The sequence below is a fragment of the Erithacus rubecula genome (assembly GCF_903797595.1).
Source record: "Erithacus rubecula genome assembly, chromosome: 8".
In the NCBI taxonomy this organism is placed as follows: Eukaryota; Metazoa; Chordata; class Aves; order Passeriformes; family Muscicapidae; genus Erithacus; species Erithacus rubecula.
The window spans coordinates 3160864-3173604 of NC_136659.1; the positions used below are offsets into that span (position 1 = coordinate 3160864).

The window sequence follows — 12741 nt, forward strand, 5'->3', positions numbered from 1 at the left end:
CCCAGCACAGCAGGCAGGGTGGAGCAGCCTGTGCTGCCTGCCTGCTCCAGCCCCTCTCTCCAGCACTGCATATTTGTAAATCAGCCTGTGTAAGAATCCCTGGAGTCCTTGCACAGTCAGGATTCAGCAGGCTGAAACTAATCCAGCGCTCTCGGCAACTTGATATTTCTCACTGAATCCCTGGCAGTAAATTCTGCTAAATCCCTAGGCTGGGGAAGAGAAGGAGCTCTCCAGGCAGACATTTGGTTGGTCTCTGGCTTGATTCAACACTATAAAAACTAGATTTACAGGGCACAATGAAGTGGTCTGACTGCAAGGCTAACAGAAAACCCAAAGGGGTATTTTTCATTCATAACCTTTTTTTAAGGTACTTCCTGCCCACAGTCCTCTTTGTCTATTCAAAGTGGCTTGGTGGGAATTCATCTGGGGAGAATTGAGAGCCCACCTGTGGTTGGTTTCCCTTAGAAAAACCAAGCTGCATTTGTGGGATCAGATTCAGTCCTGGCATTGTTTCTTCTGTATTTCTGTAGGAAGGTGTTTCAGAGCTGTTGTCCTAGTAACATCTTCTTAATATCATTTTGCAGGTACTTTTTATGGTCCCTATAGGACTCTCTGTAGGAGTTATTTCAGCCTTCCAGATCCCAGCTTTCTGCAACAACAGTAACTTAGTGGCAGTATTTCTTCTGCTGTTGCTGTTTGGGTAAGTGTGGAGCTTAGTTATTTAAATATCACTGCACAGGGTGACAAACTGGATCTTGCAGGCTGCTGCAGCCTGAGATCCAGGGGAGGAATAAGTGGAAAATGTGGAATTTCTCTTCAACATACCCTTCACAAACAGTGACTAAGTTGCTCCTTCCAGGAGCAGGGAGGTGAAGCACTATTGTTATGCCTGCTTTATTCAGAGCAAACCCTAGGTGAGGGTACAGAAATATTCAAGGTCCCAGCAACAGTCCAAGCTGTAAGCAAATGCTTGCTTTTTAATAGCATTTTAATATCAGAGAGCAAAATAAACAGCAGTAGCACAATTCTGGAAAACTTAGACAACCTCTTCCTGGCTTTGAATCCTCTTTGTTTTCAGGTGGGGTTCCATGTTCAAAGTAGGTATCATAAACCTCTTCTCCAAATTCTGACAGACATAAAGGCATTTTTCCTTTCTTTGAGCTCTGTAATGTGGAAGTGTAGTTACATGCCAAAACAGAACTGTTATGTTCCAACTCTGGAAGTGTTCAAAGCCAGGTTGGACAGGACTTGGAGCAGCCTGAATCTAGTGGCAGGGGGTGGAACTGGATGGGCTTTAAGCTCTCTTCCAGCTCCAACCATCCAATGACTCTGTGTTGTCTGATGTCTTCAGTGGTTTGTTTTCAAAGGAGCCTTTGAGTTACCATGGTTTTTCTCTGCACTGCTGGTATTTATAGATATGCATCATTTTCCTGGATGTACCTGCTGGCTGGGTTTTTCAAGGAAACAGGGATGGCCTTCATTGTTTATGTCTGTGTCAACTTGTTCTTTGGCATCAACACCATCATCACCCACTCTGTTGTGTTCCTGCTCTCCCAGGAAAAGGCCACGGACCAGGTAGGAGCCCCATTGGCCTTGACCCTGTGGGGACACAGCAGGAGGCTTCTTGTGGGCTTGCTGGCTTGGATCAGGTCTGTGGCAGCTGGACACAGTCACAGGATTTCATGTAGTTCCCCACAGACAGGACATGAGTCACATATGGATCTTGCTTGTCTGTAAATCTGCACCCCCAGCAAGGAAGGGGATGATGGTGACAGAGGGGAGAACATGAAATGAGAGGGAGAAAACTGAGGACTCTATAACCACCCTGGTGATGGAAGATGAAAGACAGGAGATGCTTGATAAAAAGTTGTTGATGGACACTTCAAGGCATTGCTGAGTTCAGGCAGTGACAGCTGAATGTCACTGCCCTGAGTCTGACGTGCTGCAGTTAGCCCAGCACCAGCTGTCTGTCATTTCAGTCTGTAATGCAGTCATCTTCTCCCTGCAAGGGTGAAAAACAACCTAGAGACAGTGATGATTCCCTAAGGAAAGCCCTCTCTAAAACTTAGATCTCCCTGGGAATGGCTGGGGTAAAACCCACACATTACGTTTAGATTCCTTTTTTTATGGAGGGCAATTACAACAGCTGGGTTGGATTTTTCTCTCTATCTGGACAGAGTTTGTTCTGCAACCCCTTATATTTTAGGGATATGCAATTATGATCACCTTTCATCCCTCTGTGCCCCAGTGGCAGGGAGTCAGTTCCCTTCCATGCTAATTTAGTGCCTCTCCAGTTTGCTTTGTGCACTAATCCTTTCTTCTAGAAATGTACCAGTTCTTTACAGTGAGACTGCACTGGACTGTGAATTAGCTGGGAAAGCCCTTCTGTGTCTAGAAAAGCCAAATCTTCTGTTTTATGGAGATGTTTGTCCAAGGAAAACAGGCAGGGCAGTGCTCCAGGGGAGCAGGCTGTGCTGGACAGGTCAGAGGGCACAGTGGCAGGACTCAGCTCTGGCTCATGGGTGGGATCTGGGTGCTGGAGCAGCAGCAGGGACCATCCTGGGACCTGGCTGCTTTTTACTATGGGTGATCACAACCTCAGAGCTGTCTGTTGACTTTTATGACCTTGTGCCTGTGGAACGAGCTGTCTGCAGAGCTCTTTGCTCTCAATTTATCTCTGCTCTGAGACACAGGCAAATCCCAGTGTAATTGTTACACTTCAGTCCCACAGTAAAACCTATGAATTTATTCCATGAATAAAAGCAGTGACTGACTGTGCTGCTCTTTTTTTTTTGTTTTGTTTTTTTTTTTCCAGGGCCTGCATGATCTTGCTGAAAATTTAAGGCATGTGTTCCTTCTGTTCCCACAATTCTGCTTTGGCTATGGCTTGATTGAACTGTCCCAGGATCAGGCACTGCTGGGCTTCCTAAAAGCCTATGGAGTGGACTACCCTGACAAAACCTTTGAGCTGGACAAGACCACATCCAAGCTGCTGGCCATGTTCATCCAGGGCACTGTGTTCTTTGCCATTCGTCTCTCAGTCCACGACAGGATGGTCCAGAGAGTTTGGAACAACCTCCTGGAGTGAGTAACAGCCCTGGGAGCCCACCACAGCTCCCTGCTTTCACTGCAGCACTGTCAATTATGAAGCCCACCAATTTCCAGGGCAATGTGTGAATGTGCAGTGAGTTTTTTCTGGCAGAGGTAATTAGAGTATTAACTAACAGGCTCCCCTGGAAGTCAGTGCTGGCTGCACTGCAGCCCTGGGCTTGGGGTTGGTGTGTGGATGCTCAGCTGTTGGTCAGGGCAGTCATTTCCCTGACAGCCTCCTCAGTTTGGCTCTGCCCATCTCCTCTGCCCTGGGTGCACACAAAAGAGTGAGGACATGCCTGCCACCTGCATTAGGAGCATGCCCACCAGGCAGGACCTGCTCCAGCCCAGAATATTTGCTGAAAAAGGAGGGGCAAGGAACAGGGAGAGAACAGTGGGTGGGAGCAAATACCAGGAGAGACTAGAAACTGCATATCTGAGTATTGTGTGCATGCCCTGGGATCTACCCCAGCTGTTGGCTGTTGCTGGAGGATGTCCCTCTGTGCCCTCCCCCAGGTTCCTGTTTGACAGAGTCCATGGCAAAGCCTCCCTTCTGCCTGCCACTGCCGTGGAGGATGGAGATGTGCAGGCAGAGAGGAGCAGGGTGGAGTCTGGCAAAGCTGACTTCGACGTGGTGCAGCTCCAGAACCTCACCAAGATCTACCACCTCCCTCACAAACGCATCACAGCCGTGAAAAACATCAGCCTTGGCATCCCTGCTGGGGAGGTGAGCCAGGGGAGAAGGCTGTGGGCACCTTCCTGTGTCACTGGCATCATCTGTAGTGGTTTGTTCTGCTCTGGCCTCTTCCTTTCTTTGCTTCATTTACTGATTCTTGGGGTTCCAGCAGTGACAAAAGGCTCCTGGTAGATTTGGAACATGAAGTAAGTTTGAAGAACCTAGAAAGAGGGAAAGTGGCTGGGAACTGATGGAGCCCTGTTCAGAGCAAAATGTCTGCATGCTCTGTTTGTGCAGTGCAGTCTTGGGTGGTCACTGGGGATCACCAGGTGGTAAATGAAGACAGCAGAACGTGTCCAGCTGAAATTACTCAGCTGAACTGCGTGGGAGATGGTGAGTCAGGCTTATCTGCTTGTGCTTTCCCATCAGGGGAAGACAAATCACTTCAGCTGGACATGCATTTTCATGAGTCAGGACATAAAATTAACTCCAAAGAAAAAAACATTCTTTGGTTATGCCAGTGCAGTTGCCTCCCTGAGAAGTGAGAAGACAGGGTTACACAGAGCACCTCTGAGATCCAGAGGAAACTGGAGACCAGATTCTACCTCAGGCTGTGCACCTGACTTGTGGGGAAGCTTGGAATAATTCCTTGGCACCTGATTTATTTGAATTGCCTGGGTCCTACTGAGATGAAAGGACAGTATCCTCACATGGACACTGTGCTAGTCTTTATGGCAGAGGGTTTTTTCTAAGCCAGCACTGGCATTGAGGTCTCTGATTTATGGCAGAATTCACCCTGATGCTGGTGGGATTTGGGGCACCATTCCTCATCTGTCAGCAGGAGCAGTGCAGACTTTGCACAGATCTTGTTCCTGTATGGACCAAGGTGGGGAAGAGCCATGGACTGCTGTGCATCCCCAGCACAGGAGGACTTTCACATCAGCTGGTCTGTACTAATGATGGCAAAATAACAGTAATTATCAGCACAATGGTGATGGCTGATGCAACACACAGCTGCCTGTCTCCAACCTTAGCAATAAAATGTGGATTTTACCATGGGATACTGGAGCTACACTACAGGGAGACAGTTCTCCCTCTTATTAAGCTTTGGTGATACTGTGTGACAAAACCCTTGTGTTGATGAAGGTTTTAAGCAGTGCCAGCCCAAACCTCACTCACCCCATTGCCATGAGCAGCTCTGTTCCTGCCAAGGGGAGGCTTTGCACAGATGAGCTGATGGGGATTTGGCCTGAGCTCCTGCAGAAATGCACCTCACAGTAAAAGGAATGACTCTGCTGGAGACACAGCCTTGATTCTTCATGATATTAAACAAATGGTCTTAATATAAGTGGAGTGTATTGCACCATAAACAACCTCCATTGCCACACTGGCATGATCTGAGCTCCTCTGGCAATTCCTCTTGCTCAAGGGGCTGGAGAAAGAAGGGGCAAGGTGCACTGAGCACCTATCTCAGAGCAATATTTCTGCATTACAAATACAGCAGGTTTACATTTTGACTTTCCTTTCCCAGTGCTTTGGCCTGCTTGGTGTGAATGGAGCTGGAAAGACAACAATCTTCAAGATGCTGACAGGGGATATTGGAGCATCCAGTGGAAGGCTGAGGGTCCAGGATCATTCTGGGTATGGAGGATATGATCTCTGGGGAAGCAAATCAACCTGAGAGCAGTTTTTAAGGCTGGGTGGCAAAGGAAAAGAAATGTGAAAGTCTGAAATAAAACACTCAAACCAGAGCAAAAATAAATAAGGCAGGGAATTCATCCTTTGAAGGTGGCATGGTTGCTTCCTAGGGAGTTGCATTGTGCTGCTCAGAGGTGTTTGTTCCACTTCAGTCCATTGCAAGTGGGATCAGGCTCAGATCCTCAGCAGTGTGATCCTACTTCTAAGCCAGACCTGGAGACCAGTAGGGCTCACCTCAAAGGTCCTTTAACAGGTGTAGGCTTGGTGGCAGCTGTGCCACCTGAGGTGCTGGCAGTAACTGGAAAGCTACATACTGGACACTCAGCCTCTGCAGAACTGGTAGCCTGAAAGCTGGAGCTCTGCATTTTCCTTCAAGGCTTGGAGAAGGGGGTAGGGAGGAGGAGAAAGGGGTTTTCTCCCTCCTGTTTGATTCCAGTGATGTGCCAACATCCTTACACAGGTCCCTGAATGACATCAGTGAGGCTCACTGGTCCCTTTTTGGCTACTGTCCCCAAGAGGATGCTTTGGATGAGCTGCTGACCGTGGAGGAGCACATGTATTACTACGCTCGGCTGCACGGCATCCCGGAGGGGGACATCAAGGGAGTGAGTAACAAGGCAGCATTTTTGCCATTTGGAGCCTTTAAATCAGTCTTTCAGTGTGGTAATCCACAGCCTGGACATGTTGTGGAAGCAGAACTCTTGTTCCCTAGGTTGTGCTGCAGCTCCTCCACCGGCTGAACCTGACAGCCTACAAGGACAGAGTCACCTCCATGTGCAGCTATGGCACCAACAGGAAACTGTCAACTGCTCTGGCTCTCATTGGCAATCCATCCATTCTGCTGCTGGTAAGAAATGGGGCTCTTGCTGAGGGAAGAGGCCTTGGGCTGGCAGGAGAGCTTGGACAGTCACAAAACCTCCTCAGGCACAGCTTAAGGGACACTCCCCATGTGCCCGTGCTTGGCCTGACGACAGAAACCATCACAGGAAATTTCAAGTTCCAGCAAGCACTCATATTTTCTTTGAGGGCATAAGAGAGTGGCAAGTTGTTCAGTTTCTCTGGCAGCATGTTCCAGAGGTCAAAAATGGACTGTATATTTGCCAATTAAACTCTCCTTGTTCCTTAGAATGTAACTGCTTTTCTAGGTTTGGCTTCTTGTCTTATCTTTCACTCTGAATTTCTAGTTCCTCCATGGACTTATCCCATTGCTAAAACATAGGGGTTTTGTGCAGTTTTCCCACTTGCTGTGTGCAGAGCTCTGTGAGCAGGATTCCCAGTATAAAGTTGGATATCTAGTGGACATAAATATCCCTTGTCCCAACTTCTGTCAAGCCCAGCACTGCTGCTTTTACTTCTGACCACCTGCAGTGCTCCTGCTGCTTTGTGAGAGAAAAAAATCTCCATAAAACTAGGAAGAGTGGGAATTCCCTCTGTACTAACTGCTGTCTGAGCCCAGGCTTGTGCACTTTTTGAGTGCAAATTTCCACTCAGTCCTGTCTTTCCCAATAGGATGAGCCGAGCTCTGGAATGGACCCGAATGCCAAACGCCACCTTTGGAAAATCATCAGTGAGGAAGTGCAGAACAAATGCTCAGTGATACTCACATCCCACAGGTAGGGCTGGGCTGCTCTGCCTCCCTTTCTGGGGTCAGCAGAAGTGTGGAGAGACTCATCCCTCACACTCCCCACTGGTCCTTGTACAATTTCAGGGCACTGAGCTGGAACAGGTTTGGGGGTTTGTTGTGGCTGAATGTGGTGTCCATAACACTTTAGGGAGGATCAGTGATGTTCTCCAGTTACTTAACCATATTTTTGTACCTTCTCAGTGGCTTACTGGTGTTTCTTGGTTGGTTTTGCAGCATGGAGGAGTGTGAAGCCCTCTGTACCAGGCTGGCCATCATGGTGAATGGGAGTTTCCAGTGCATTGGCTCTCTGCAGCACATCAAGAGCAGGTCAGTGACATGAACCGATTTCACTTTTCCTGAACAGCCTCTGGAGCTACTGACCTACAGCTCTGAGTGCTCAAAACATGAGACCTGTGTTATCAAAACAATGACTTTTTCTGCTTCATGTCCCTAATACACCACTGAAATTGTGTTAACTAATGCACTTTCTACTCCCTCACAGCCTGTCTTCCCAGAATGTGTCCCCCAAAGTAATCTGTTCACTGTTACAAATGAGAAATGCATCTTAGGGTTGAGCTTTAGTTTTATTAGTTATAACAATAGCTCAGCTTCTTACTAAGTTTCACTCCAGGTTAACAACCCTGACCCCATTCAAGATGCACCATGCCTGGATTAGATTTCCCCAAAGAGTCTGTGCAGCAGTCTCAAAGGAGTTTCTTCATCTCTTTTTCTCTTTTCTTCAGTGGTAATTGTGGTTTTCTTTTCCCCCTAGATTTGGAAGAGGATTCACTGTGAAGATGCACTTAAACAGCAGCACAGTTTGCACCGACACGCTGACAGAGTTCATGAAGTCACACTTCCCAAATACATGCCTGAAGGTAAGCAGGGAAAATCCTTTCAGGAGAGGCTTTCAAAATCCCTTCAAACTGACCAAGAAGACCCTTGCAAGGTGGGCATCTTGTGACATACTGTGCACACAGATCTGAGCTCTGAGTCACTCTTGTCACTGCTTTCAGCTGCACTGTCCAAGGGCTGGAGAACTCCAGTTCCTGGTGTAACATCAGCCAAACAGCTGCAGTGACTGTAGGGCAGCTGTTAGCTCACCCTCTGCCCTTGGAATGGAGGGAAACCCCCTTTAGGTTCAATGGGTAATAGGATGCTTCCAGTACTTCCAGTAGCTGAGTAATTGTAAAACCAGAGTAGCTGAGTCACAAATCAATTACAATTGCCTGTAACCCAATCTCTGCACGAATCAAAACTACACACCTGGAGCTGGAAAATGCTATGGCCACCCTGGAGCTTCCAGCCTTGCAGTTTAGTTGTGCTTCCCCACAAGAACTCCCAGGCAATAACATTCAGAGGACACCACAGCCCTGCCCCTTCACCCTCCCATGGCCCAGCTCTTGGATCTGTTGGCTCTTGGCTTCCCCCACCATTCCTGTCCCCACAGGATCAGCATTTCAAGATGGTGGAGTACCATGTCCCAGTCTCTGCAGGAGGGGTAGCAAATATATTTGATCTCCTGGAAAGCAGCAAAGCAGCCTTCAACATCAGGCACTTCTCTGTGAGTCAGACAACGTTGGAGGAGGTAAGGAATTAAAATGTGAGGCCATCCATTTAAAACTGCTAGCAGGGGAGCAGACTGATGGTAACACATAATGGACTGCTGCACACAATAGACTACAGTTTGAAAGGGATTTCCATCTATATTCCTCCTGGGGGTACTTTATCAGCACTGCTGCCTCCAGGTACCTCTGCTGGTGCTAGGGAAACACACACAGAAAGCTGCCTGGGGCATAAAGGATCTGTTCTTCCCTCTGTCACTGCTGATTTCAGGAGCCTCGTGGGTGTGGGTGAAGGGCAGAACTATGAATCACCCCCAAGTCCAGGGCTAGGCTTTCCACCTGCACTGAAAATATGCTTAATTTCACTTTTCAGGTTGGAAGTTCTTTTAGCATTACTCCAAACTTAGCTTTGGGGTTCATTCCATTTTCCCTTGGAAGAACATTCCCAATGGCAGCAAAATCTCATGGAAAGCACATCATCTGAAGGGATTGCTACAAGGCCCATCCAGAAGAAATCACCCTGTTGAGCAGGGTGGAATATTAGGTTTGTCCCAGAGAGAGGGGCAGAGCTGTAGCCCTGCAGTGCTGTGGATTGTGACACAGCAGTCTGGGAATTCCTCAGTGCTGTTCCAGTAAGGGGCAGGGGCTGTGAGAGAAACAGGCAGGCAAAGCACAGGAAGCCCCAGCTCATATTTTGTGGGAGGACGGCTTGCATTTGTGAATATGCAAATGTGATTGCAGGGAGTGTTCTGGTAAGAGTCCTTTCTGTATTCATTAGCTGCTGCTGAAAGGAAGGCTCTTCCCTGTGATTTTATACACCTCTCTCCACACTCTGCAGTTGTGCGTGCACAGATGTCAATTACACAGAGACAGATGGGTTTATGAAGTAATAATGGGACAGTATTACAGTGATCAAAATGAGCCATTGCACGGGCATTGCCTCCTTGCTTCAGGAACCTGAGCTGCAGGACAATTAGGTTCTGTGCAGGAATGTCTGCCTCTGGATCCTGGGTGTTGATTCTGCAGTACAGGAGTGCACATCCATTTATTTACATGAGCCCACGGAAGCCCAGCAATCTGCAATTCTCAAATTCAGCGTGAATCCATCCCCAAGCACTCACAGTCAAACGAACAGCCATGCCTTTTTTATATTCATGCACATCATAAATTATTTATGCTCTCACATACTGAGTGTTTGCCTTTAAACTTCCAGGTTTTCATCAACTTTGCTAAAGATCAAGCAGATCCCGACGGCACAGACGCAGGTCCTGATGTGACGCTGGACAGCTCTGACACAAGCAGCCAAGCTAGCACCATCAACTCCATCTATTGAAGGGATCCACCCACACAGGATCATGGAATCTGGGGAAAAGGCCTGACAGCCCCTCCAACCCTGTTTTCAGTGATTTTAGGGTGATGGAGATAAGCAGTTCCATTTTCTTAAAGTACTTTGTTTTTTTGATATGCACTTAATTAATTTCACTAGGAACTCGGTAGGTGTTTGAGACTGCCACTATGGTTACAAATCAGATTGGTCTTTCCACAGGTTCTCTCCCCCCCCAACTCTTGTTTTATGATCACTGTAATGGCTGTGAGGATTTAGACAACATCAGCTGCTGCTGGTGGCCGTTTGCTTACAGCAGACGTGGCTGTGATGGAGCAGAGGAGCTGTGGGCAGTGCAGGGTGTGTGACCACAAAGCAGCCCCATGGCCACAGAGGAAAGCTCACACTCCACTCCCTGCTCAGCAGCAGGCTTCCTGGATGACTGAATGAAAGTGGCTAGGTGGAATACTGAAGTTCAAGTTTAGCTGCTGCAAGGAGGTCACATCCTCTCCTTGGTCTTGGTGTAAACTTCTTACTGCTAGCAGGAGGAGTTTTATTATGGATTCAAAGTATTATCAAGCTTTGAATTATGCCTCAACCTGCTGACTGTAATTAAAACAGGGATGCAGCTTCTTTCCAGAATGCGTTTGCTCATGGTCTTGCCCCTCTCCCAGGGGGGTTGTGAGGATGCAGGTGTTAAGTACTGACAAAGGCCACTGGTGGGGACCATCTTTGGTAATGACATAGAGCTTATCTGGTTATGTCAGCACAACAAATATAACTATTTTATAAGTTAGTGCTTCCAGTGGTTTTGGTTTGTTCCTGTAGCTTGTTCCAGCTCTGTGTGACTCCTCGAGTGAGTCCCTGGTCCCAGGCAGTTCCTGGCTCTTGGAGCCCAGTGGAAGATGGTTCCCCCACGAGCCCCTTTCTCCTGGCTGGAGCTCAGGGCTGCTCTGGCATAGCCAAGGGTGGTACAGGACAGGTCTGCTGGCTGAATGCTCTGAAAGGAAGAAGCTCTTTGCTTCAAGATTCCCTGAGCACAGCAGAAGCAGGAGCATCCCCCACCCTCCATCTCCAGCAGCTTTGCCTCTCTGTGCCCTCTCCAGTGCCCTCCCTCCCCAACCCCTCGTGCTGGCTGCCCCCATGACTCTGGAGCTATGTTTTCCCACATAATAAGGCATCATTAGCTCCTGCTTCAAAGGCTCTGCCTGCTGGCTTTAAGGGAGTGCTCTGCCCACTTCTGAGAGCAGCCCCCAGCAGCTGAGTTCAGCTCACCACCACACACATCCTGCTCTCTTTCCCCAGAATGATTAATAGATAGAATAGTTTAATATGATTCTTTGTTATATGTATCAGCATAAGGCCCCAGAGACCCGAGTTTGGGTCAGGGCATTGATGTACCTTCAAGCACAAAATGAACTTCAACTCTGAGCTCAATAAACTTGCTGTTGCTGGTAAAACAGATTGCAGATAAAGCCTTACCTTGTGAGACCTGGGGTGGCCCATAAAACTTACCTGGGTTCACCCATACAATTCCAGCCAGGTGACTTCTTTTTTATTTTTTCCTTTTCTTATTTTTGTTTTCCCTTATCCCAAACTAATTTGAGGAACCTCTGATGAAAGCTGCAATGGCACATCTTTGTTACCCTGACCATAAGTTTGACTATTTCAGCTCTTTTGTGATGCCAAGGTTTGCTGTGATAACTGTGCAAGGAGTAGGTACTTTGTAAAATCCCAAACACCCTTGATATTCAGTGGGATACTGAAGTTCAAGGTTTAGCTGCTGCAAGGAGGTCACATCCTCTCCTTGGTCTTGGTGTAAACTTCTTGCTGCTAGCAGGAGGAGTTTTATTATGGATTCAAAGTATTATCAAGCTTTGAATTATGCCTCAACCTGCTGACTGTAATTAAAACAGGGATGCAGCTTCTTTCCAGAATGCATTTGACACCTGCAGTTTATAAGTAACTGAAAATGCTGCCCAGACATCCATTGTAGCTTCTATTATTATGTCTCCAGCTCTGCAAAAGCTCTTTTTTCTCATTTTCATTGCACATCTTACACAGATCACAGTATAAAATTAAGCTTTTCTCTAATGGAGGGCTTGTGCTCCCTGCAAAGAACTCGGAGCATGAATGCCAATGATTTAAATGCAGCCTTGTAATACCAATCAGAGCATTATTTTATTATGTCGATGGCTTTGCAACTGCCAGTGAAAGATGGATCTTCAGACTCTGTCCAGATGTACTTTACATGTAATTGAGGGAGACTGATACAAAACTATTCTTTTCTCCCTTTAGAGCCTACTAATCAAACAGGGAAAAAAAAAAAAAAAAGGAAGTGATTCATTGGAATACTTCAGCAAGTTCCAATTTAATTGTGTAAAATAGAGTTTTGGGGGGGAAGGGGAGGTGGAAAGCAAAAAGCATCCTTTGAATTTCCACCCAATTCTGGCATTAATAGAAACATCTGCTCCATGTGAAATGTGTCACGGCCATGATCTACGCTCCCCGTTCTCACTCGCAGGTAAAAATAAACCATCTGCTCTTGCAATCAAGTCTGTGGGTATGGGTCCAAGCAAGGCAGGGTTTATATGCTGGGGGGAATTTAACTGAGGCCCGTGGAGAAGCAGTTACAACCGTTTGGGGGCTGGAAGCATCTGGCAGGGAGGTTGTATATAACGTCACCAGGGGCTGAATTACCATTCATGCCACGTTACAAACATCCCCATTCCCTGCAGAGCCTCAGCTTCATCCTGTCCCTTTC

The 12741-nt window shown here is 47.4% G+C and overlaps 1 protein-coding gene across 1 annotated transcript in view; it reads left to right on the plus strand.

Moving 5' to 3' along the window:
- Positions 1 to 11433, plus strand: part of ABCA12 (ATP binding cassette subfamily A member 12) — a 75418-nt gene extending 63985 nt beyond the window's left edge. Inside the window, exons 43-55 of the mRNA XM_079311102.1 lie at positions 585 to 700; positions 1416 to 1575; positions 2816 to 3084; positions 3607 to 3817; positions 5298 to 5407; positions 5925 to 6069; positions 6177 to 6311; positions 6974 to 7077; positions 7323 to 7415; positions 7861 to 7966; positions 8539 to 8676; positions 9867 to 10437; positions 10599 to 11433. Coding sequence (XP_079167228.1) covers positions 585 to 700; positions 1416 to 1575; positions 2816 to 3084; positions 3607 to 3817; positions 5298 to 5407; positions 5925 to 6069; positions 6177 to 6311; positions 6974 to 7077; positions 7323 to 7415; positions 7861 to 7966; positions 8539 to 8676; positions 9867 to 9986 — 1707 coding nt within the window. The 3' untranslated portion in view covers positions 9987 to 10437; positions 10599 to 11433. The remainder of the gene's footprint in view (positions 1 to 584; positions 701 to 1415; positions 1576 to 2815; positions 3085 to 3606; positions 3818 to 5297; positions 5408 to 5924; positions 6070 to 6176; positions 6312 to 6973; positions 7078 to 7322; positions 7416 to 7860; positions 7967 to 8538; positions 8677 to 9866; positions 10438 to 10598) is intronic.
- The last annotated feature ends 1308 nt before the right edge of the window (positions 11434 to 12741 follow it).